This window comes from Falco biarmicus, chromosome 3 (assembly GCF_023638135.1).
Source record: "Falco biarmicus isolate bFalBia1 chromosome 3, bFalBia1.pri, whole genome shotgun sequence".
Lineage (NCBI taxonomy): Eukaryota > Metazoa > Chordata > Aves > Falconiformes > Falconidae > Falco > Falco biarmicus.
This window is the reverse complement of record NC_079290.1, coordinates 94,534,472-94,560,286: the sequence shown is the minus strand read 5'-3', so window position 1 is coordinate 94,560,286 and position 25,815 is coordinate 94,534,472. Positions and strand designations below refer to the sequence as shown.

General features: G+C 45.2%; 1 protein-coding gene across 1 annotated transcript in view; it reads right to left on the bottom strand.

The window, feature by feature from the left end:
• BMP6 (bone morphogenetic protein 6) overlaps window positions 1–25,815 on the bottom strand; it is a 93,535-nt gene that overhangs the window by 6,439 nt on the left and 61,281 nt on the right. The window contains exons 2-4 of the mRNA XM_056331157.1: window positions 19,968–20,160; window positions 6,934–7,082; window positions 5,487–5,684 (exon numbers count right to left, since the gene is read on the bottom strand). Of these exons, the coding sequence (XP_056187132.1) occupies window positions 5,487–5,684; window positions 6,934–7,082; window positions 19,968–20,160 (540 nt within the window). The remainder of the gene's footprint in view (window positions 1–5,486; window positions 5,685–6,933; window positions 7,083–19,967; window positions 20,161–25,815) is intronic.

Genomic DNA, 25,815 nt, shown 5'->3' with positions numbered 1-25,815 from the left:
CTCACACTGCCTGAAATTGGCCCCCAAGACTGTGCCTCAGCTCACTGGTTGGAGTCACCCGAGTCACACTCCGCACTGAGCGGGGGCTGCTCTCCACTCCAGGTAGACACAGACGGCTCTACCTCCTCACTCGCCCAAACGTGGCCTTTGCTTTCTTAAATGTCAACATATTAAACATCCCTTCTCCCAGGATTCGCACTCTCCTCTGCGTAATGCTTACCCCAAGCTCCCCCGCCCTCTCTTGTTACGTTTGCCCACCGTGTCTGCTTTATGGAATCTACTTCAGCCCTGCTTTAGGGATCTTACAATCTTTATCAACCCTTAGCACTGGCTTTCTGAATTGGGAAAAAACCCGCAGCAACACAGATACGCCTAACAACTATCCGTTCCCTACAGCCTGGGGCTTGGCACACGCCCTAGAGCCATGTCCATTGAACACACATCCAGTTATGGGCCTGAAAAAAGAAGAACCCGCACAGTAAAGGGGTTTTGGTGCCAAGCTAAAGCTCAGAGCTACTCGAGGGGACCTCCACGACACATTTTCTTCGAAGCCTGGAAAGCAGTACCAGCTACCCCCGGTTCAGCATGCTCAGCTGTTTTAGCCTGAATTACCGTTGTAGGTAGCTCGCAGTGTGGCTGCCACAAGGCAACAGGATACGTGTCCCTTCCCACCAGCGCTGCAGCAGGGAGCCAGGAGAGCTGAGAGGAGGCAGTCTCCAGCGGAGGGATGCTGCAAACAACTGCCGTGAGGCCAGCCTACACTGGCACAACGTGATTTGCAAGGATTGTTTGCCAGAGACGTCCAAAATCTCTGGGAGTTTAGGGAGCTGCTTTGGGAGCTCCTATAGGCTCATTGTGGATTTAGCAAAATCGTCTCTTTCCCCCCGCCCCGAATGTACCAATTCAGAAACACTAGCTTGGCATTTACAAGACACTGCATTGAATCATCCTGCAAACTATTTTGTCTAAAACAGATTTTAAAAAACCCCAAACCCCTAGTTCTGCACTTAAAAATAACTTCCAGGGCAGTGCAGTTAAAACAGCACAGTTAAGACAGCTTGTCTCTGCGGGCTTGTTTGCACTGAACGCTGTCTGCCTTCACCAGAACCCAAGCCTGACTTTCTGCAAGCACAGATGTTTCTCTTAAGACTGGACGCTGGCATGTGTGTTGCTCAAAGGGGAGAGAGAATAGCCTGACCCTAATGGTCTTCCTCCTACAGATACTTCTGCACCCACCTTAGATTTCCTATAACCTCTCCCACGTTAAGTGCTGGCAAAGAATATCTAAATATTTACTGAGGTTGATACGTCTGAGAACACCCTTGCTGCTCCCAAGGTGCCAGCTTACCAAACTCCACATGGTAATTAATTGCTTTTGTGATTCAAAATAGCTTTGACAGAGGTCTCCAAGGCCAGCCCCCTTCTTCTTGGTGTTTGACTTTTTGGTGATTTGTCCGGATAAAGCTGGTGTAAACTGATCACGCAGTTAATAACAGTCCACTTCACATGAAAGAGATCTGCTTGGGTGGGAAGAAGGGGAGATACCGGGCTGACGTGGACCCACATGTGAAGGCACAGACAGAAATGCCGGCCACGCCACTCGGATGCTCTGCTAAAGGGAAGATTGACTGTGAGATAACAATGTTTATTAACAAGACCCTTGCCACCATGAAAGCATTCGGCCTTATTTGCCTTCAGTGTTTGTGCATGCTGTCCTTTGTGGTATTTGGTTCCCGTACATGTCAGAAATCTGCCTGGTGCTGTGGATGTCTGCTGGATGAAAAGGCCACTTGGAGGGCCCCTCCATTTCTCATGAGCACCTCACACCTGTGCTGAATGCCCTGGAGTGGCTAAAGAGAAGGACACAGCAAGGGGTGTTGCGTGAGTTTCACTTAGAGCAGCAAATGCAGCCTGAAGTCAGATGTTTAAATGCAACTCACGCCATAAGGAGGGGCTGACAGGAACGCCTGTGCCTGAAGGCTGGCTCGCAGAAGAGGAGGGTAATGGCCCCTGGGCAAGGAGATAGCCCCATACAGAAACCGTAACCCACAGAGGAGCTGGCTGGATGGCACTAAAGTCCTTAGGCTCGGGGGTCACCACCTGTTACACTGGAGTGTCCTCATCTCTTCATGTTAGCTAGAGGGTCAGACTGGAGTCTGAGAGTATGAGCTAAACCCACCGCAAGACACGGCTGAGCGAGGCCTCCAGATCTTGCAGACAACAGCAGAGAAACACCTGTGCGCTCCTCCCATCCACCTGGCTCCCCCCTGTCCTGGGCCAGAGCTGGTGTATGATTTTCTGCCTCAACAGATGAAAATACGTCATTTTCTCCATGCTCATCCTCCTTCTGCAGAAGAACAGAGTTTGGCTACAGGAACGCATTGACGCAGGACTCTTATGTCAAAGCAGTTTTATAACCACGGGGGTTACTCAGTTCTGCTTTAAATAAGCCAGTTATAATAATTACATGTTTATAATCAGGGAAATGAGCATTCCTGGCAAAAAAATACAGACCATTGAGATTCTTATGCCACAGCCATAACCTTAGGATCTGAGCAGTTGGTACTGACTGCAGGACAACTGCACATCGAAGGGAGCACAGCGGGGTCTCAGTCCCACACATAGCAGCATGCCTTCCCGTACCCCCCCGCCTCACCAGATCCAGTACCAGCCCAGCAGCACACTTCATGTGCTCTGAACTGCAGGACTTGAAATGCTTTCCATATTTAGTTAGTAAATGGGGCCTTTTTAAACATACTGCCCCAACCTAACTCACAGCATCTTTTGGGAAAGTGGTTCATTTTTGGATTGAAGAAAGAAAACCCTGTGTATTCACTAATGTAGAGGAAGGAAGGTTCAATCTACAAAAAAACATAAACATCAGCCAGCTGCCTTGCTATCCAGGAGAGAAACTGCCCTTCAGCCCTGACAGGCAGCAGCAATCCTGTCTTGGGGGAAGAGCACAGACCAAAAACCTGAGAAGATGTAAGGTATAGCAAGAAACAAAGACGTGCAAGCAGGGAGCTGCATGGGAGGGGACCACAGCATCCCGTTTCTGGACCCAAAGTGGGTCCAGATGCATCAGGGTACCCTCAGAAGATCAGGGCAGCCTTCAGGGTAACCCCTAGGCTCACCTCCTGCTTCATCTTGGGGTGAACGCCTCCCCAGCCCTGCCATGCATCATCAGGGCATGGATGTAGGAACCTACACAACTGAAAAGAAAAAAACCCTGTGATTTCTTTAATGCTAAAAATGCTTATCGGTCATTGGTGCCTCCTGGGCTATTAAATCAACCACTTCTTAAGGAGAACAGAGTCTGAGAGTGTCACACTTAGAAAGGAAAATAAGCTGATGTAGGCTCTCTTTTCTAAACACAGAAACCAACCAAACATACATCTTAACTTTAAATTCCCCTCCTTTCCCCTGCCTTAAATCCACAGAGGCCCAACTATACCTTGTTGACTACTGAACTGCCAAATTCCAGGTTTTAAATTAAAGCTGCCTTTGAGCTAGAAGAGCTCAAAAAAGCCCTTGAGACCACAGAATGACCAGCTATTTTTTCCGTTTTTGTCATTTTATAGTTTTACGACCTGATGTGTGGTGTAGTCAAGAAAGCAGCAATGTAAAAATGGCCCTTTTTGCCCAATATATCTGCTCCCTCTGGACCTTTGAGTCACATTGCCTGATTTAATAGTAGTGAAAATTTGTTTTTAGCACTGCAAAGCTTGTGGAGCTAGGCAGAAATTTGGAGCCTATTCTGACTCTGCTACCAGCACCACAAAACAGCAACACAGCAAGTAACTTTCCCAAAGTGCTGTCAATGGATTAAAAACTTGGCCTTTGTGATAAAGGGAGCACAGCAGTTGAGCCCACCTGTGGGGGAGAATTGCACGTTGCCTGCGTAGCAGTTGGGCTTATGGCTTATAGTGCCCAGATGAATAAACTACCTATGCCCTTGGCAAGCCCATCACATGGGAAAGTAGCCCAGTGAGCAGCTGTGATGCCTGTCTTTCAAACTGCAGCTTGAAGACCCCAAGGAAAACCAGGACCAAAGCGAGTCTCAGCAATTGGGACCAACAGATGACCCACCTGTGGAGCTGGCAGAGGGCTCTCACACCAGATTAGATGATAACTCCTCCAGCAATGCCACACTGGCACTGGCCAGCCTCCCTCAGGGACATCAGGCTGTAGGACCAAGTCACTCCTCCTGCCCTTAAAATCCGTGAAGTGACACTTCACACCCAGCTGAGTCTTGCATGCATAGCATGGGAACCCACAGCCGCAACGCAGTGTGCACCACGAGGACATACAACAGCCATCAGTGGCCAACTGCTGCTGGCACGCACTAGCCCAAAGGGCAAGTCCGTCACCACACCAGGCTGGAGCAACAGGGCTGCATCAGCATATAGCCATGCCCAAAGCCTGGCCACCAGACCTGGAGGGGCTCCCAACCTGCCTCTGGCTCCTTGCAGGCTCTCAGTGCCACGGCCAGCGTGGGGCCACCTTGGGTGCAGCGTGGCCGCACCCTGAGCGTGCAAGAGCAGGGGACCTGCCTATGGATTCACACCGGTTAAGTTTCAGCAGCGCTGGCTCATCTCCCCAGCCCATCTCATCTGGAAACAGACTACAAAATACAGCCACCTCTCTTCCTTGGGGTATACTCATTTCTAGACACAGGAAAAGCAGGGATCCTATTGGAAATGAAGGGGGCAGCATAATCAAATTAATCAAGTAACTTGGAATGGGCTGAAATGTTTGAGAGGAAAGAAGGTACTCAGTGAAGGAAGGGCTTGTAGCACTGTGATGCAGGGAAGAGTGGCAGGAAAACACAGGAAAGACTCAGGAGACAGGACACTCAATTTTTTTATAAAATCCCAGAGTTATTGTCCTGTCCCACCAGCCCACAAGAGCAGTCACAAAGCTGCTGTATGACACCTGCAACATGCAGTATTTCCACAGCAAACAGGCCAGCCTCTTTGCCTGCCTGGATATGCGCTTTGTGTACACACTTGCTTTCTCACAAGGAGAAAAAAAAAAAAGGGATCTTGTGCTGTTCTATCAGGGTTTTTCCAAAGGAAACCAAAAGGACTCTGCTGAAAATGCATAATATGTGCATACCACAAATCTCAGCGTACACAGATATGGAATCTTTTAAATGCTGCGTTTCACATGGCATAATTCTAGGCAAATACTGTGTAGCAAGCAACCTACAAGCACAAGAGCTGGGGTTATAATGCTTCACCCCTCTGAATTCAATGTCTGGACTCCACTCTGGATTCAAGAGGACTTCCTGTAAGTCTCATTATGCGAGACCCTCTCTTCCATCCCATTGCAGATGGAACCTGTTCCCCCAAGGAAGAGCACACCACCTCACATCTCCCTTCTTGCTTCTGCACTCCACAGCAAATAGAAACATCACATGAAGTCGTCCCAGCTTGTGTTGCATGATTACCTGTGTTGTTTGATTACCTGTGTTGTTTGATTACCTGTGACACTAGACACCCTGGAAACATCCTGAGCCTGGGTGGAGCGGTTTCGACTCTGCTGCCTGCGCCTGCTCGTTGCTGATCTAGTGGTCCGTACGTGAACTTCGCTCACTTTGAAGAAGGCCACCATGAAAGGCTGTTTGTCATAAGGGCCATCTCGGCCTATAAGGCCTGCTTCTCTAGGATTTACACTGAAACCTTCAAATCAAACAGAAAAACGAGTGTCAGAGAAATGGTGCAATTGGATTACTCCTTCCAGCATCGTGGCATCCCCATAAGCAGTGTTTCCTTTCTTTTTGCTCACACTCTTCTTCTTTAATCACTAAACATTCCCCTCCTGCCACCATGACCTGTAGACACTTTTACAACAGCAGCCCATCCATCCTAGACAAGAGGCTCCATCACAGCACCTGGCTCTTTGGTACCCCTATGGCATCTCTACGCCGGTTTAGGCATTGAAGAGGTATACAGATATGTATATAAAACACAAAGCCCACATGTGTCATGAAATTAGTTCTGCTGCCCACGAAACACAAGAGGCAGAGACAGGATTAGGAGATTCCTAGGGAAAGCAGATAGCAAAGAGATAGCATGCTTTTGTCAGGAGCACAGGGATGGGCTCAGCCCATTTGGGGAGGTGGAGGCTGGCACTAACATTTCCTCAGGGAGAACACTGGACAGCCCCTCTGGTCTCACTTGACCCCACAGGTGTACCAAACTCCAGCATGAAGGGATAAGAAGAAAATATAAGGTTGGAGATGGGTTCCTACAGAGGACAGATGTCACTGTCATCTTTTTGGTCATCTTCTGCCTTTCCTTTCCTTTCCCACTGCTTATCTTCCAACACTCATTTTCATGCTCTTTTGCAGTGCCTTCCCTCCTTCTCCACCTTTCACGGTTTCTGTGGGCTGTGAAATGCTACCATTGCAGCCGCCCGCCCGCAGAGGGACCAGTCCCACCCAGCAACTGGATCGTTTCTCTAGCGCAGGGTTCCCACCCCAGCTTTGATGAGATCTGAGTAGCGACGACAGCCACAGCAGTCAGGAGGGCTGCCATAAGCCCACACGGGGAGGTGCATACCCATATACCTGCCCTCTTCTCTTCCTCTCACCCCTAAACCTCACCCCACCTGGCATCCCAGCTCCATGCCCCATTCCGCCTCCAACCCAGGAACTGGGGCCCTATCTCTGCCTGCCTCCACCAGCTCACCCTGGTACCGTTCAGAAACATCTGACTTCACCCATGGGGAAAGACACGTCCATCGTGGGACACCCAAGAAGTGACAGCCCTCAAACTATGCTCTCAGATTCCTTGCTCATGGTGTTGGCTACAGCTGCCTACGAGGGCAGGGTGCTCACCCCCCACATCATAACTGGACTCAGTATCACTTCTAGACAGCATCCAAGAGACTCGTAAGGTGACTTGCATCAACTGGCCTGTAACCTACCATCCCGCGTCACCACGCTCAGCTGCAGTCCCATGTTGTGCTGAGGGTTCATCACCCACATGTTACTGGTGGCAGTGACATCAAACTCCAGCCAGCCCTCCTCTGAGGCCCACACCGCCCGTGTGTCCAGCAGGAACAGGTCAGAGGCCCTGCAGGAAAAGCGTAATGACAAGATAGTGATGTCTGGAATTTTCTCCCCTGGCTTTTGCTGTTACAGAGACAAAACCTGAAATCGTCAAAACTGATGTTAATAGCTAGGAAAAGAAACAATGCCCCAAATCTGCCTGTTTGTATCCAGAGTTTTGCCTTGAGATGCACATGCTTACAAAGCACAAACCTTACAACAAATTTTTTTTTTCCTAATTTTCTAGGCTGGAGGAAAGCAATCCTACTCCTCAGGTCTGCCTGTTGCTCCACTGGCAAGGGATTAGTAAGGCACTCTTCTGGCCTTCAGGCACCTGAAGGCTGTAATGCTAGCCCTGGCAGGACAGCGGTCAAACCTTCCAGGCATTCAATGGCTTTTGCCAAAGGGGTCTCATGCTTTCAGCCCATCTTCTACAACACAAACCTACACAACTGACCAAAATAACAATCAACTAATAGGCCAAGCATCAAACAGTGAAGGAAAATGAACGTCCAAAGGCCTCTAAAGACATTTTTCTGAGGCTTATCAGCAGGGATTTGAGCACCTTGTCCCAAGGCTGCTGGTACTGGGTCTCCTTCATGAGCTTCAGCTTCAAATGCTATCGTCTGTACCTTCTTTTGCAGCATCAAGTGTCCACCAAAACTTAATTCAATTAAATGAGCTGAAGAAGCACCTATAGAAATCCCATGTATATTTTCTCACTGTATTGTAGGCATAACTTTCCCATGCAAGACAGTTACAATTTCTATCCTTAACCTGTGGCCATCATCACTAAATGGATATCATGCAGCTGTGTCAATCCCATCGTCATCTGTCTTTCCCCCCTGGATTTTTTTTCTAACAATACCTTAATGGAAATGAGAAAACAGAATACCTGTCCCTTCCACCTATCAAAGGTTAACTTCAGAAAAAAACATTTTGATTGAGTTACATTTTATTTTTGGCCAACTGCTATGTCATATTGCCCAGCAGCTTGGTTTGCATGAGATCACACATGGAAAAATAAGCACTTAAGTATATTAGGGCTCCTAGTGTGGCTATTTTTATAGCATGGAGGCTTTCCTGTGCCTCGCTGGTAGCCGCACACTCTGTGGTTGACTCAACAGTCTTTCCCACAGGAGTCTTTGCCACCGCTCCTCCAACGGGAAAAGGGTTCAGGAACAACTCTGACCTTCACCTCCAACAGCAGTGAGTGGCTGAGGCTGGCCAGCTGCTACATGTTTTGGAAACCTTAAGGTTGAAAGATTTGGGCTTTCCCAGGCAGGGTATATAAACTGAAGTGTTGCTTAAAGGAGACCGCAAACAGCAGCTGCAGCTGAGACCACTCCTCGCCTCTCCAAGTTTAAGAGAGGAATGAATTGCTAGATCATTCCCACCTCTGACTTACACATTGGTCCTCTCCAATGCTTGAAATGGATTATATCTGAAAGGGTGTTTCCCTAGCACCCGTCCTGACCTTCCCTCTCACACCAACTGCTTTCTGATCTCCTGTCCCATGTCCCTTTCTCTCAGTGCCATACTCTCCCCAGCACTCACACGCTCCACACAATGTCCCACTGGAGCCTCCAGACTAGAGCAACTTTGGCATGATGTCCCTTCAAAACCAAACATGTCTGGCTGCAGGGCTGCTGGGAACTCTGTAGGAGCAAACCCTCATGAACACTCAACCACATGGGCATAGTCAGTTCTACAAAAACATGAAGAGGAGGCTCAGAGCCTATATTCCCATTGCCTTGCACTTTGGAAAGATGCTTGGGCATCAGAGAGCTGTAAAGCCTGAAAGGACCACATGGCATCATCTAGCCAATTCCCCTGAACTCCAGACAGGATCAACTACAACCACATCACTCCTGAAAGATGTTTACCTGACATGATCTTCAGCCTTACGAACTCCACCATGTTTCCAGGAAATTGAATGGGTTTCACCAGAAGTATTCTTCTTTTTTTTGGTGCCTTTCTCCATAATATCTAACTTAAATGCCACAACTATCTCCCCTTCTTATTAAAACAACATCTTCAGTCTTTCCTTGCAAGCCATGTTTTATCGACTTTGACTATTTTCACTGCTCTTTATAGACCCAACTCGGATCAAGATCTCACTGATGCCGAGTACAGCAGAAGGATCATCTTGATGAGTCTCACAGACTATGCCTCTACTCACACATCTTGGAATACGATTTTGGCTTATTCACAAAACTCTCACTGTTAACACATGTTCACCTTGTGATCCACTATAATCCTTAGATTCATGCTGCTGAACCGCAAAGGGCCCAGCCACTTCCTACGGTGTATTTATATCACTCATTTTTCATGTCCGAATGCAATTCTTCTTTCTACAAAATCACACTTTTTTCCCCCAGATTGAACCTCCACCATTAATAGATTACTTTAAATATGGACTTGCCTTCCAGTGGGTCTCCCTCATCTTAGTGTCCTCCACAAATGTAATAAGCAAACTGCCTGACCACGGTACAATTCTACCAAACAAGAATGCTCCACATTATCCCAGTATGTCACACTCACTTTGGAAAGATTTCAATTCCTTTGTAAAATGCAGAAAAAATGGACAACTGGGCTTTCCAATCTAGTTAACTCTGCAAAATGTCTCATACAGGACTGGTTTTTAATCAGCTCTGCTATTCAACTGACTTTTGCATTATTCGACCAGATGAAGCCAACAGTGAAGACTCACCCCAGCAATATTGTACATCACAGTAGTAACGCTAGCAGGTAACATTCTAATACTTTCTGGCTTAAGGCTCTTCCCAATTAATGTTTGTCACCCAAACCCCACCAGCCTGCACAAAACTGCATAACATTTCTAAGTAACTTTGGTTTTGACAAGAATGTTTTAATAAAGTATTCAGTCACCTATTTCCAAAGACAAAATTAGGGGACATAAAAAAAGCTCCCAATTACTTAACTGAGAGTCTTTAACCACTCCTTTTTTTTTTTTTTTTAATACAAATGTTTTATGTCCTTCCTCCTTTAAGAAAATTACCTCAGATTTGGCCAAGCAGTAAATACTTGAAAATTGCTGCCCACATGGGCTCAACAAAGACCCCGAGCTTAGCAACAAAATCCTCTGGACTTTTTGTATGCAGTGAACATACTTCCCCCTCCTTTCCCCCTCCTTTCCCCCTTGGTAAACCAAATACCAGGTGTTACCTGAGGGGAATCTGCTCTTCCCTACAGCCACATGGCTGAGAAGAAATGTCCTTGCTACTCCTGCAAAAAAAGCCGTACGATGTCTGATCTTGGAAGAGATACTGGGAGGTGTCCCAGGCTGACCCCAGGTAGAAGAGAAGGAATATCTAAATAGATGGGGAAGGGTGAAGGATTTGCTGCCAGTCGTGGGGGACACATGGTCATGAAGGACTAGATGGAGACACCCTGCATAAAAGGAAAAAATCTGCAGAGAAAACTAAGTAGAAAGTACCCATGGCCATCACACCTCTGTGAATCAGGCCCATTACTCCCGCCTCGGCATCCCCCTGCTCCTAGAAGTAGTTGGGAAACTACCGGCATCTTCCTGGACCTATGGCTCACAGAGGGCTACAGCCTGCTGCTGCTGCCATCTGCAGCAACACAGCTGCCAACAAACGTGGTGACATCAGTGGTGCGAGTCTCACACTTCCAGTTTTGCCCCCATGTTCACAGGGAAACACAGCCACACAACTGGAACTCCCCCACATCCCCAGTTCTGCTTTCTGAAGACCATGGAAAACAAATTTATTCCATTCCTCTCCCACTAGGGCTGCAAAAGAAAGATGGGAAGCATGAGAGCTAAAGCTGATGTTTAGCCTTATTACCACGCCTGATGCTGGACTGTTGCCTGATTTTGGCAGGGACCATTTTTGCCATCATTGTTTGCTTAGCAGGTCCACACTCTATAGCCTGACCTGTTGCAAAAGTTGGAGCTCCCACGGCAGAAGAGCAGGGGATTCCTGTGAGCCAAAGGGCGATGCTGGAGAAAGGGAAAAAAACATCTGAAAGTGGCAACCAAACCCAGCAGAGGCAGTTGGCCCTCACCAGTATATGCATCGGCTCATCTGCACGATGAGAACAATGCCACCAGCTTTGCCTTATAGCCATGTCAAAAAAAGAAACAGTTTAGGAAGCAGTCCGAAACCATGCTGAAGAGGGCTATGCACAAGCAGATGCAAGCCCACAGTCAAAGTAAAATCTGAAGAGTGGACAAGAAGGTGAGAAACGGATCATATACGGAGCAAGTTGCATGTAACAGAGTATTGAATGTCCAGTCTTTAAGTGACGGCATTGATCCTGTGCAGTGAGGCGGGCAGTGGCCTTCCAAGAGAAAGCACGCAACCGTGTATGCGGTCACATTAATGGAACAGCATTTGAGAATAACAGAGGCAAGACGGGGCCTGACGGAAACAGGAAGGGAGCATGAAGAACAGTAAAAACTAGAAAAAGAAAGGCTGGAAGAAATGCACGAGCCAGCGTTGTAGAGCAGAGAGGACGGAACATCTGCTCTCAGCACAGGCTGAACAAAGCGAGTCAGTCCAGAGGTTTCACACCCAAGCAACCCCACATGTCAAGGACATCACAGGACCTCTGGCACCTGCACAGCAGGACTTTCAAATTCAGGGTAGAGAAGATAAAATTTCATCACCAAGACAGGCAATTTCTTAACATCCTCTTTGCCTAAACCTGCCTCTGGGGTTCTTTATACAGCTACAGTCATGTCATTGTCACTATGGCCTGACACTCATATTTATTTTCAGCATGTTTAACCATCTGGATGAGTTCCGTTAATGATTTCCATAAAGCTGCTGCAGGCATAATATGTATTAACTTAAATTATTAAAGGGAAGCAAGTGAACAGGAGAAACCGAAGTAATGAGCTGAAACAACTTTCCTGAGACAAGAGAGGACCTAAAATGAGAAGATGGAAGTTAGAGATTCCCAATTCGGCAAGCCCCAAGAAATAAATGGGAGTGTTTCCATGGCTTTCAGAAGATTCTGGAGGAGGATGGAGAAGCAAAGGTCAACAGAGCAATCACAAGTGGCTGCAATAAACAGAAAGAATGTACACAGTTTACCAGAGAAATATGGCCTGTGTAATTCAGAAGGCAGGATTTAGCTCCAGTGTCCTCAGAGAGCAAGCTGATTTGTTAGATATAAATATCAAATATAGCTACTATTCTTAACACCGGCATCCCAACCACGTACTCAGGGCATTTATAGGAGAAACAGCTTGCATTTAATTTCAGTGCTTTCCCCCTGTAAGATAAACAGTTTGTTAACTGAAACCTCTGCGTAAACCTTTCAACGAAAGGTCTCTGGGTGTTAATTCTCTTTAATTGAACATTAATTAGATTAGAATTTAGTCAAATTAGTAACCAGGTCAAGTGGTTACTGTTAGTTACTATACTTAGTGAAACGTTCACATTAAAATAATTTCTCTGTTCTGGGTACACATTACAACATGGAACTTTGCTACACGAAAAACACCAAAGCCATAAAAAGCTAAATTTAAAGAAGCATCTGTTGAACTAGGTTTTTTACTTTCCCACCCTCCCTGGCCTTTTTTCCCCGACCTGGCAGAAGTTTTACCAGGGAGACAGTGAGAACAAACAGAAATCTCACCTTCAAAATGACCAAGTTAAAGGTCTCTTATTTTAATTACACATCTCAGAACAACATTTTTGGCCCAACTTCAAAGCCTGCAATTACCCAGGTGTTTAAAGGATTGTTACGCATCAACAGCCATTTACCAAAGCATTAATTATTATAAGTCTCTAAAACTTTCCTCAGCTGAACCTTTTTGTTTACTTTTCTTCAAAGACAAGTTGACATAATAGTCTAGACTGCCTAGCAGCAGTTTCTCAAAAGGGAATTTTGCACAGAAGTGTGTGGGATTTACATTTTAATTAACGCACTTTCTAAATACTCTTCTGCATACCTCAGGATGTGACTCTGTAGCCTGCACTGACATCAACCTTCTGTAAAAATTATCCTGCATATAACAAACTAGCAAGGTTATTTGCTCTTATCCAATAACGATGGACCAGTAATTATACTCACAACTGACTCAGTCTTACAGAGTTGACCAGAGCTCCACATAGATGCAACTTTGAAATCACAGCCTTTTCAAAGCTGTACATCCACCACCTTGCAGCAGATGCAAACACTACTTTGAGTTTAGAAGTGTTTATTACTTAAAGAACAGACTGTATGCAGAGCTCGCACAGCATGAGGTACTGCCAACAGATGCAATACAAAACCTTAACAACTTAGTGTGTCTAAATGACCGTTACTGCAAAATTTAAAAGCACTGTACAAAATTTAATCAGTGCTCACTCATACAGACAGCCTCAGGCAGGGGGATGCCAGCACCTGGAACGAGCTGCCACGGAAAGCAAAGGCAATCTCTATCATGTGCTAAGAAGTAAGGCTCAGTTTAACAGTCTTGAAGAAGCTATACCATCTGTGGGCCAGAGGACCAGGAGAGATGTGCACATCCTATAAGAGCTCCTTAGAAACACGGAAGGAAATACCAAGAGGCGTCAACCTACAAATGAAGTTACCTCCAAGGTGAAGTCGAAGACCAGAAATGGGGCACTAATTTGCAGGGACTGGCAGCCAGTGGAGGAAAAAGCATAGAATGGAGATGCTGGGACACTCTGGAGGGGGTGTTCAGTTCAGCACAGGGAGAAGAGAGCCATCCTGGACATATTCAGACATGGGGACACACCAGAAGGGACAGGTATGCTCAGCCTCACACCACTACCACTCTGCCTGATAGGAGCTCCACTGTGCTGAAAAGGCTGTCCTGTCTATCACTGCAGGCAGCAAAGTCTGCAGGGGCAGGGGGTTAAGTCTTGTAGACTCACTGGAAGAGCAGCAGGATGAAAGCTGGTGTCAAGGCTGCATCTGGCAGAGGGGAAGATCAGAGCCTAGAGCTAGAGGACGTGGTCTCCCCATGCCAAGACTGCAGGAAGCTCAGCCTACAGGTCCGTGATAATCCCCAGCAAAGCAAACACTGGTATCTGAGTGCAAAGTTGTCCCCCCCACACCCAGCTCAAGGTCTTGAGATTCACAGCTCTGAGGAATGAAAATTTTACCAACAGGAACAGTGAAAAAAGAAAAAAATCATCCCAAATCAAGGAATGGGAGCTGTATTTCTCATTTCCTTGACTAAGATTTAATGAGACTAAGGGGTGTTCTAGCTGTAGTGATGGCTACAGTACTATATCTCAGAGTTCAAAAGCTGTTTGAGGCACAAAGATGGGGGAGAGGGCAAAGGGGGTAGTATTTATCTTTGTCCTTTAAGAAAAGAAATAAGGCACTGATATGGTATTCTGTAGTTTTAGTAGAAAAAGCCAGTTGGTTATGGAACCAGTAAGTTTAATCGAGAAAAACTTTGACTTTTAAACTACTAAAAGCCAACCACCCTAAAACACAACAAATCACATACCCACAGTGGGAGTTCAACTGAAATGTGGACAGATGCTCCTCTATAGCATCATGGAAACAGCTCTATCACATATAAATATATGCACACTATATACAAATCTGACCCCAACTTGAAACAGATTGATGCTAACTTTGTCATCTGTATTATACAACCCATTCCAAAACCCAGTTGAGAATGATTATTTATTTTTTAAGCTATAAACACTGCCGGCAAATCAATTTGCCCTTTAGATTAGAAGCTCGGATCACATTTGTATAAATATCCTGTTGCAAAGAGGAAGACTTTATTACCACTGTAACTGGCAGCTAAAAACCAAGGAATGCCTTAACCCTTAAGGAATTGTGTTCAGTAGAACGTACTCCCCAGGCGGTCGCTCTGCAGGGTACACCTATGTCCACACATGTCTTATCATATAGGAGGAATCTTTCGGCACATCAAGTCCTCATATTTCATTCTGGGTGCAAGCGAAACTGTTTAATAAACTTTGACCATTAAGGTACCGTATCTTCCTTTGATCACTAACACAGGCCACTGTGTTTTTCATAGATCAGTTGTTTGGACAGTGTGGGAGTGTTTTGAGGTCTGCATTAGCAGGATATTTACACTTGAAAACATACTGATGATCCAAACCAAGGACTAACCATCTTTGATCAACCATAAACTGCCTTCCCTAGTCCTGACCTGACACCTCCCTGGGTGACAGCAAGGAAGTTTCCAGAAAGAAAAAGAAATTAATGAGCTGTTTCCAGGGTCAAACTAATTTCCCCTCTTCCCTTGTGAAGGTCCCACATGGTAATCCACTCCCAAGAGGTATCAGAAGTTCCAGAGGGATTTCCTGCTCCTTCCACAAAATCAGCGCTACACCTTAGAAGCAAGCCCACGTGCAGGGCTTGGCCGTGTGTTGGTGCCACTGAAGGGAGGGCAGCCGAGGCTGTGCAGCTCCTGCCTGCTTAAACTAAATGCCCCCTCAGATACGGTCAAGGTGGGATGAGCACCTGGAAGCTGACACCACCTGTCTTCCTTAACTGCTGCTTCGACAAATCTCCCTGCTTCCTGCACATACCAAAGGGGGGAAAAAAAAAAAAAAAAAAAGAAGAAGAAGAAAAAAAATCACACCCTAGCCTTCAAAAAGTACCGTTGCTTAAACTCTGGGGGGTCAGAAGCTGAAGGGCAGCAGCACCTGGCAGATGTATCGCCCACTCCCTACAGCCCACAGCCTGCTTCAAAACCCAGGGTCATCCCCCTCGGAGCAAACCAGACGTCACCTCAGCCCTGTGCGGCGAAGCCTCCCCTCCACACAAGCCGAAATGCAGACCGCTGACGGCTGGCCACAGGCTTGACCCATCCAGAGAATTTCATTAATCTCTCTGCAGCATCCCACTGACAACTCCAGCAGTTTGTGTTATGACAAAATATAGTCATTAACTGTGGTTTGGTTAGAAAACAAAAGCCTAGTTTCTAGGCACTATTTTTTTTACCTTACGAAAGGGTGGAAGGAATGGGGAGATGAAAATATTACTGACACAAGTGAGTCAGTATTAAAAATGTTTTCTTTTTTAAGAGAGAATGTACTTCAGACCACATTGTCCTCAACGTGCATTTCACTGCCTGGAGCCTCCACAAGTATCATTTTCATATTTCTGATGGCTTTGAGTGAGGAAAGGGTCACATTTCTCCCTGAATGGTTTATGCTGTTTCAGTCAGGATTGATCTCTGATTGTTCGTGCTCTCTCTACATACAGCCCAATCCAGCAGACAGTCTCGGACAGGCCCATACAAACCTTAATTTTAGCCTTGTCTGCAGTGGCAAAAATCAGTTTGATAATTCAGTAACTGGTAGAAATGTTAGCCTCAGGCTTGGTTTTGTTTTTAGCCATCGGGGAACGGCCAGCAGTGCCTTGTGATTCCATGCAGCAGCACGCACATCTGGGCTGGAGTCACACGATCATGCTGTTACTGTCCAGATGAGGGGTTTGTTTTTTTCTTTGCTCAAGTAATACTGAATTAAGCCACTTCATTACACTTAATTGGAGCTAAGGGATACTTCCAGGCTCTGAGCTTTGGTGAAGATTTGTATTTACTGAAGCTTTCTCTTATCTCCTTCCCTCTCAAACTCATTTCTTTGAGAGGAGCAGGCAAATTTCTTTTTCTTTGTATTTTTCCCCTCAGAGTTGCATTCTGCCTTTCTCTTGCAGACTACTGATTTAAATCCATACATACCAGCTCCCCTGTTAAGAATCATCTGTGCTCAAAAGTATTTTATTAGCTACCAATAATCACCTCACACAACTGTTAACCTCATAAAAGGCAAGCTTAAGATGGTGCCTGAACTTTCTCTGGAGACTGTCAAAGTTGACTGAACAGGCACCTTCGGTGGCCTTCAGAGACAAATTTTCTTGACCAGAAGGAATTTGTCAGCAGAACAAGATGAAAAAAGGTGCTATATCAGCTCCTTCTGTTTCACCTGCTAGGTCACCAGCTAGACTTCAAGATCTGTACAGACTCTTCCTTATGCAATAAAATGTTAAAATGTCACAAAATGTCAGGAAATATCATGCTGTTATTCAAACCATTAGTCCAAAGGAAGTGTGACACAACTTTTTTAGGTTTGTTTTTTTGGGGTTTTTTTGGGTTGTTTTTTTTTTTTCTTTTTAAGTCAAAGGCAGCTGTTATTTTCTGGCTCATAAGATGTCTGCTAAAATGCAACAGAAGCCTTACAAATATTTAGCAAGTTCCTTAAAAAAAACACTGCTTTTTTTCTTGTAATTTAGCCTTCTAGTGTTCTGAACAGGGAAAGAAAACACATTCCAAATTAATCCACTGAGACAAAAGAGGGAGAAAAAACCACTTTGGATTTCAACCCCCTAGTAAAAGCAAGTGAACTGATGATCAGACCACATGAAGAATACAGCCCCTTAAGGTATACCAGAAAAATTTGAGGCATTTTTCCCCTCCATGCAGAGATATTAGTGAACAGCTAAATACAACTTTTAGTATTTGTTTTCAAGAATATTTATAGGCCAAAGCCTACCCAGGTCACCAACGTGGCTGCATGTTTGAATCTGTAGCAGCAGTAGCCTATGGAATCAGAACCTCAACTGAAAGTTACACTGAAGAGTGGCAAGCAGCTTCTAATATCTTATTTTAACTGTCTTTTAATGTCTGCATATTTTTAATATATAGAGGGCAATTAATATAGATACACTTTTATGTACAGATACATAGAGAGAATACATGCATATGTGTGTATTTATACACAAGCACACTTGTTTTCATATGTGCTTTTCTATTTTACATGTACATGAAAGAGTCCTTTAAGCTGAAAGGAAAAAGGGTGGAAAAGGGCACATCCTTTTTACAGCTGCAAGAATCTGTGAGCCACAGCTTGCCCACCTCTGCACAAATGATGTGACAAATCCCGCAGACTCATCCGAAGCACAAGTTTCTTCAGCCAAACATCTCCCTCCTTCCCACCAGTAAAAATAAATAAATAAAGAAGAAAAAGAAACAAAAAGGGAGCCTTGAGGGACTGGATGAGTCAGAGGTTAGTAATGAACTACAGACATTCATCCCTGGGTCAGCGGTTCACGCCTAGCCCATGTCAGGAGGGACAGCAAACTGCTGGCAGTCTGGACCCGGAGGAAGCCACTTTACGATTCCCAGTCCCAACAGCGGGATCCCCTCGGCACAGCCGCCAACAGCGGCAGGAGGAACATGATTGAAGGGAACTGTAAGACCCGAAATATTCACCAACTCTGGAGAGAGACCACCCTGGTGATCCTCACCAGAGCTGCTGCCTCTGGTCTGTCCTTAGGGAGGTCCCAAGCACCTAGTGATGCACATGCAGATACCAAAGCACCTGGTATCAAAGGACACACGTTGCAGCTTCACAGCACAATCTGATTTTGGCATGGTTTTAGCACGTTATTTGAACCAAAGATACAAGGTACCAGGACCACCGCTGCACACTGCCACTTTCAGAACAAACAGTTCACACATTTGTTAGGAACAGGGTATGTTGGAGACCATATCCTGTACTTTAATCTCTTTCCTGTATTGCTTTACTTGCTTGCTTAGTTAACTCGAAAAAAATGTTACATACACACAAAAGTTGACGGCTCTCCTACTCCATGCCCTGCTTTGGGGACCATTATGGAGCAGTGTATTGATGGCTTCCATAGACACTTGGCAGAGGTTTTCCTCCAGCTCCAGAAGTGGAATTTCTACTTGTGAAATCTAAAACAGACCAACACTGACCATTTTTTATTCAATGTGGCTCTAAATTAACAATACAGCTAACATCTATGAAATCTGCATGACCGTCCGGACTTCCATCAGCTCTTCACGTGGGCATTGACATAACATCCTAACAAGTAAGCGGAGTACCCTAGGAGGCACTCCAGCACCCCACAACTCAAAGCAGAAAGGGCACACTCATCTTCTAAAATTAACGCCTTCTTTCCCACCACCTGTATAACCCAAGTGTTTCTCCTCATTTCCCCAGAGGCCACGCTCCCCACAGAACAACTGCTAGCTATTTGATGTTGCCCTCAGATCAGCAAATCATCAAAGGCAGATCCTCCCAAACAGTATCAATGGAAAGGCTGGAGAAAGAAGGACTAAAAAGGAAAACACCCAGGAAACCTTCACAGAGGAAAGAAATGGAGCTTTTTTAAAACACTGCTGTTTCTGATTTCTTTTGCTCTGCCTGCAGCAGAGGAACAGTTACAGTCCTGACACATTTCAGCAGAAGTAATGAAACACTTTTGTACCACAGCATTACTCTGACATTTAATTGACCATGTATTTCCATCTTTTAGCCTTACGTGATTCCCCCATCTGAAACGTTACCCTTTTTAAATTAATCACTCCATTTACACTTGTTTGGATTTTTGTGTCACAGTTTCTGCCCTGTCTCTCTCTCTCTTTTGACTCCCTCTCTGGCACTGAAAGCCCAGGAGTGATTTTGTACCTGTGGTCAGCATGATGAATTTTCTTTTGCTTTATTTACTTTAATGTAAGTCCAGCTGAGAGTAGGTCAAGTCTGCACTAATTACCAGTATTTTTCAAACAGGCTATGCTTTTTATGCTGGTAGTATTAAGTTGGAAGGGGATATGTATATTTCAGTGCACAAGAGCAATGCCAGCATAACTTTGGTTTTAAAATCTACTGCCTCACATCAGGATATTTCTCTATTTAAAGACAACACAAAGATCGCAGCTAAGTGACACCCTGGACTACGATACCATGGACTGTCCTTGGCTGAGGTCCATTTTGCACTCTACCATGTCCACTTCCCACAAGGAAAGGATCATGCAATAACATAACTCAGTTAATGTGAACAAACCCAGTATTTATTTAGTGGTCCTCTCAACATGAATGCACGAGATCAGCCTTCCCCAGGACAGCGGCCAGTGGCACAGAGCGAGCCCCCTCTTGCATACCTGTTCTGATGTTCCTGCAGCACTTGGTAGATGCTGATAAGGAAGGTTTGGTTTTTAAAGCTCCCCACAACGCAATCCTTGTAGATCCGAAACTCAGCGGCTGTGACGGCCTCACCCTCAGGAATCTGAGACAAATTAAATTTGAACTCCTTGTGGTGCCGCTGGTGAGGCGTGAACTCCTTGTCATACTCAACTGCAGATGGGAAAAGGAAAGAAAAGGAAAAAAGGAACCATGACTAAAATTTAAAAACAAAAGGCTTCCACATGCTGCCACCTGTTCCTTCAAAAAAACCCAAGAACCCTGTTTTTTTTTCTCCAAAAATAGCCTTGGAAAGTGCCAGGAAAGCTTATGCAGCTAAAGCCTTTCAAATACAGTACTAAGAAAAGATGAATGTTCCTCTTCTCTAGCCAATACCTTTGAGATTTCTTATTTTTAAAAGAAAAGCCAGCTTTGACAGGTGAAATACAGCCATGCATTTAGCTCCTGAAGCTGTGACCGCCCCCAGCTTTTTACACCTGTGGATCTCCAGTTCTTTATGGCATTTCCTTAAGCCTCACAACGCTCCTCCAACAGAGGAGACAATTAGTTCCATTTTGCTTTAGCACATAAAGGCACAGACAGAAATAAGTGCTGGCACCAGGTCAACCAATTCCCTAGCTGTCCTAAAAACTGCTGTTTTCTAGCTCCAGGGTTTAAGCGTTAGCCATCGGACTGCCTTGTGAGCAGAATAAGGTTAACATGACATTTATTTCAGGGGTTAAAGTTAACCAGAGCTCCCTTTCCATTTTCAGAAGCTTGTTTGAGAGTGAGAGAGCTGAGGAGGAGTGACCCCTTTTGTTTTCTGGTCTTAGCCCTCCTCAAGTATGCTATCAGGTACAGGGTTTAAGACAGATGAAAACCAGAAACCCTCTTTCTTCACACCTCAGGCTTTGCATTTTCTCTGAAGCTCCCTTTGCAAACTCCACTTCTAGACCCTCTCTTGGTTTACTTGATGACATCTTGGTTTAGCCTGAATTTGATTTATTTTTTGTTATTTCTTCTAATTTTCTATTAGAAATTGCTTAAGACATTAATGTATTATATAAACATACAACATTACATCTTTAAAACCCTGAGGGGAAAAAAAATAAAACCAAAAATCTGTTCCCACCAGTGCAACTGAAGGAGTATATGTCAATGACGAGTAAGTCACCATTATATTATCATTAGGGACATGATTACATACAGAGAAGGCAGCGAGGGAAGTACAGATCCCTTTTCACATTTGTCTTTGCTCTCACTTTTTGTTGCCACCTCCTCACCTTAATACCTCGAACTGCAAAGCCATCCATGAGCCTACCCTTAGAACATCCCATGAGGCAGGCAGAAATCCCCATTTTACAGCTGGGATACTGAGTCACCAGGAGAGTGACTTGTCCAAGGACAGGCAGCAAAGGCTTGCGGTGGAGCCAGGAACAGCGGCCAACGTGCTTGAGGTTCGTTGCTTTACCCACAGGTTACCTCCCCAGACAGCAGATATGTCTCCTGGCTGCTGGAAACTGCCCACAGAGATTTTCCCCTCTACCTTTCCCGATTCCCTGTTCCTCCTCACCCCCAGTCCCAGTTTTGACTGTGTCCTCTCCCTTTCCTTTGGCAGCTCTTTCATGTGAGCTGCCTCATCTGGCTGTGTCCACGTCCTGGCTCCCTGCAAGACACTTAGTCACATCCTTCTCTTTGAAGCTCGCCTGGAAATCTTTTCACCTCCACATGACTGCTGCTGAGTATTTTGTGGGACACTGCGCTTGGAGATACTGCGTTAAGAGCTGCCATGGGGCAAACAGGCAAACTTGCAAACTGCTGACAGTTGGACACCGCTGCCAATTTTGGCAGTCCCACATGGCATCTGTGTGAGCAGTTTAGACATCAAATGACTGACAAACATGGGTGACTGGACCTATGGCTTCCCGAAATGAGGTGGTGATGCCCAGCATCGCCAGAGACTTCATCAAGGCAAACGATGGTACCGCACACTTCCAGTGCCACCTAGGGACTGCCTCGCTGGCCATCACTTACAGGTGCTCTGGGCTTCCCTTTGAAGCACCTGCCCCTGGTTTCAATTGGGAACAGCTCTGGCAATACAGGACTGGTTAGCGTCACTTGCATGTACGCCCTCCAAGAGGGGGCCTGAGCTGCCCGGTTACTCTCCATCTCGAGGCGAGCCCTGCAGGATGCACCTCCCAAAATAGAGCAGCCATGTACTTTCAGAAAATTGCAAACACCCAATCAACCAGAAACCTCATTCAGCTGCTTGCAGCAGGACGACGTGCCCAACTTGGCCTTTTTACTTGCTGCTACAAGATGAGAGGATGTAATTAATGGTGAGGGAATGTCTAAATCCACTGGTTTGGAGAGACACGCATATGGAGCAACAATTCTTGATTTAGAACTTGCCAAGTCCTTGTTTGTGGGTGCAATGACCAGCTGAAACCCATGTCCCCTCCTGCGCTATCACAGGGACAAGCTGACCTGCGGGCAAGATGCATGGAGGCGGCTTTCCCCTGGCTCATGGCTGAGGATGATAAAGTAGGATCAGGAAGAGCAAGGGGAAGGACACAACCAGGATGAGCAGCAGAACTCCATCAGGGTGCCAGAAAACTAAAATTACACCAGAGAGAAATAGCAAAGTGAATATTCAAAGGTTCCTGCCAGCTATGGCCCCACATCAAGATGTGACAAGGCCTCCCCAAGCGCACAAGGAAAAGTGCAGGGCTGTCCCACCCGGCACGAGGCTCAAGATGAGCCCAAACATCACTTTTTGTTGCTCCTTTCTGACTTCAAGTCAGCTATAGCAGCTGGACCTCCACTCACCTCCACTACAAAAACCACAGTTTAAAAGCGATATAGCCAGACTCTAGTCCTTTAAATCAGTATTTTCCCATACTTCTAAAAAAATCAAACACAAGTCACAATAGAAATAAAAACCCACCAAAACATCTACCACAGAGAATCAAAAGTAGCAGCAGGTATGATGCTTGACTCCAAGTACCCTTTCCCAGTTTATAACTTGCCGAATATATTTACAACAGTATTTTCCTGTTTTTAAAAACTTTCTTCCTTTACCCCTGTCCTTGTCTGAATACCCCACACAATCACAGAAGCTGACTAAACCGATTAGAAGGGAAACACTCAGACTGATTTTGTTATCAGGCCTGGCAGAATAAACAACCCGAAACACACAAACAAGGAAATCTTTTTTTAATCCTTCAGATTAAGTAATTCAGCTTTTTCTATTATAAGAAAGGCATGTTCAAACAGATTTACTGTTAAGTTGATGGTGTCCTCCTCAGCTGCATTCAGAAGTGTCCCTACAACATCACAGGATGGAAAAAAGCCTGCATTAAGCTGTATGAAGCAAGTATAAAAGTTTAACGAGTTGGAAAGTTTTTCTGGCTATGTATCTTCCCATGATACAATGGAGGGTGTTTTTTTTTTCTTTGTGGGAGTGGTGAGATATTTAAGTTCTATATACTCATTGTCACCCCATCAAGTTAATAATCAACTGTTTTCATTCTGCAAGACAGCTTAAAAATATAAGATGCCAACAGTTCTTCTCTAGAGGCTTTTTACCCCCTGGAAATTGTTCATTTTTAACAAAGAAGTCAAGTTTAGAACAGTAAAATTTGGAAAGGCAAGATCTGAGCTGCCGGTTCCCAGGATGACCCAGTCTGTATTGCTATCACGCTACAATGCATCAGATGACCTTGTATTCAGAACGCAGACAGCACACGCCAAAACCCAAGGCAACAGCAAAAAGGAGAAATAATTTCTCAAGCTGCTTTCCAGTTATTATTTTTTCCATATGAATTCGTTCAGGTCAGTCTGAATGTGAAATCCAAAGCTCATTTCCATCTGAAGATGGACACATGCATGTCCCAACTGCACAAAGCTCTTGCAGGGAAAAATCAGGCAGCTCACAGCTGGGGCAGGCTGAAAGCAAGCAGCCCTGAGCCGTGTTGGCCTCCCATAACCTCACCCCAGCGCTGGCTAGAACATCAGGACCAAGTCAGGCAAAACCAGGGACCCTAGGGTCATACCACGAACTACAGGCGTATAAAAGTCATCCTCATGGTCAGACTATATTATCCTGAACTCATTTGCTAGATATTACTCATCTGCTAGAGTAGCTCCTTGGAGACTACAAATCCAGGCACATGTGTACCAGGGCAAGATGGGAAAGGAGATGTCAAACAAGGTTTCAGCCCATCACGGGTACACATCCTCTGAGCCAAAGGGACTGTCTGGTCCACCAGGCAGGTCTGCCCACATCCCAGCTAGGGCTTCGGCTGCAGCTTTGCTTGCAACGCGAAGGAGGGTCTGAGCTGTGGACACCAGGAGTACTCGCCCTTGAGTTTTCATTCCAGCTCATTTCTGAGCAGAGCGGCTGAGCACGCACAAACAGTTAACAGAGAAGCCTGCCAGTAGCTCTTTACATTCCCCTTAGCAAATATTTTTATATACTATACAAACACTACACTATTGTTAAGCAGTTAAAAAGGCAAGAATGGCAAAATTAGGGTTACTGTGGTTTTGAATTTTGTGTATTCTAATTCTAACCCAGTGTTGCAATAGCCAATTTCAGCACAAAATGTCCTTGGTTTAAAAATAACATGCTGCTTACAATGCTTACTACTTTAAAAACACTGTGCACACACACACACAAAAAATTAATTAAGAAATTAACCCAATGCATCTATTTCAGTAATTATACTATCCTACTGTGTTGACTGTGTTGCACACACCTTGGAGCAAAGAAAATGTAACCCTAAAGACAGTCACGGAAATAAACTCTTCCTGTGCATAGATATTTTCAGCATTTCTTTTTGGATCTAAAGTAACTGGTATGCAGAAATAACAGGACGACAGTCTTTCCCGAGGAAACACAATTTTCACTCAGACAGCAGCACCAAGTGTTACGATATTCAGTGGTTTTCTCCAGTTCTCAGATGTTGAGAAAAGTGTTAGGGCGGGTGCTCAGGTGAGAATTGCAATGGTAGCTTAAGAAAGTTTCTAGCTCATACTCTAGGACCTAAAGCAAAAAATACTAACAAGTATACTCATAACCTAGAGCTACAAACATAATTTTTTTTGTTAACTGTCTATATAAATAATCGTAATTTCCACAACAACCTGGCTCCTTGGAGGGGGCAGAGAAGGAGTGGGGTCACAAATGAATGTGATGTGACTCTTTGGGATGGGACATTCTGCATCCACCCGGTCTGCAGCAAGGCTGAAACTTTTGAAAAATCTTTTGCACCTCAAGATCTCCAATGATGACATGGTTTTGCAGGACCACTGCAACCACACTCTAGCGACAGCAACCAGTATTCACAGCCTGCTTAGGCAAAGCTAGTTTTGCACAAGTGTTCATGAAATCAGCATGAGTACAAATATAAGACATTCTTATTCATTTCTTCTCAGCCTTACTACATGACCCCCTCCCTAATAAAATGAGAAAGCCCCTGAAAACTGGAGTTGTTAACAGGAGATTCACCACCATAGCTACATAATAATCGCAGAGGCAGTTTCTCCATTTTACGTCACCAATTTCTGCATTAAGTCAACAGCATTTATCACATCTGGAGCAATGAAGCAGTGGATTAGGCCTCAAATACTTTAAGCATTACCACAGCTCCAACGGTCCCCTCTAATAAAAGGACTATGTACATACATGACTGATCTACTGCTACAACCTCACAGCTGCATCACCAGAATTTCTTCAGTAATAGTTGTCAATAGTTTGCATAGGACACAATTTATGTAAGCTTAAAAATCCCAACCTTCAACCTTGGTCACAGTTGCTGTAAAAAG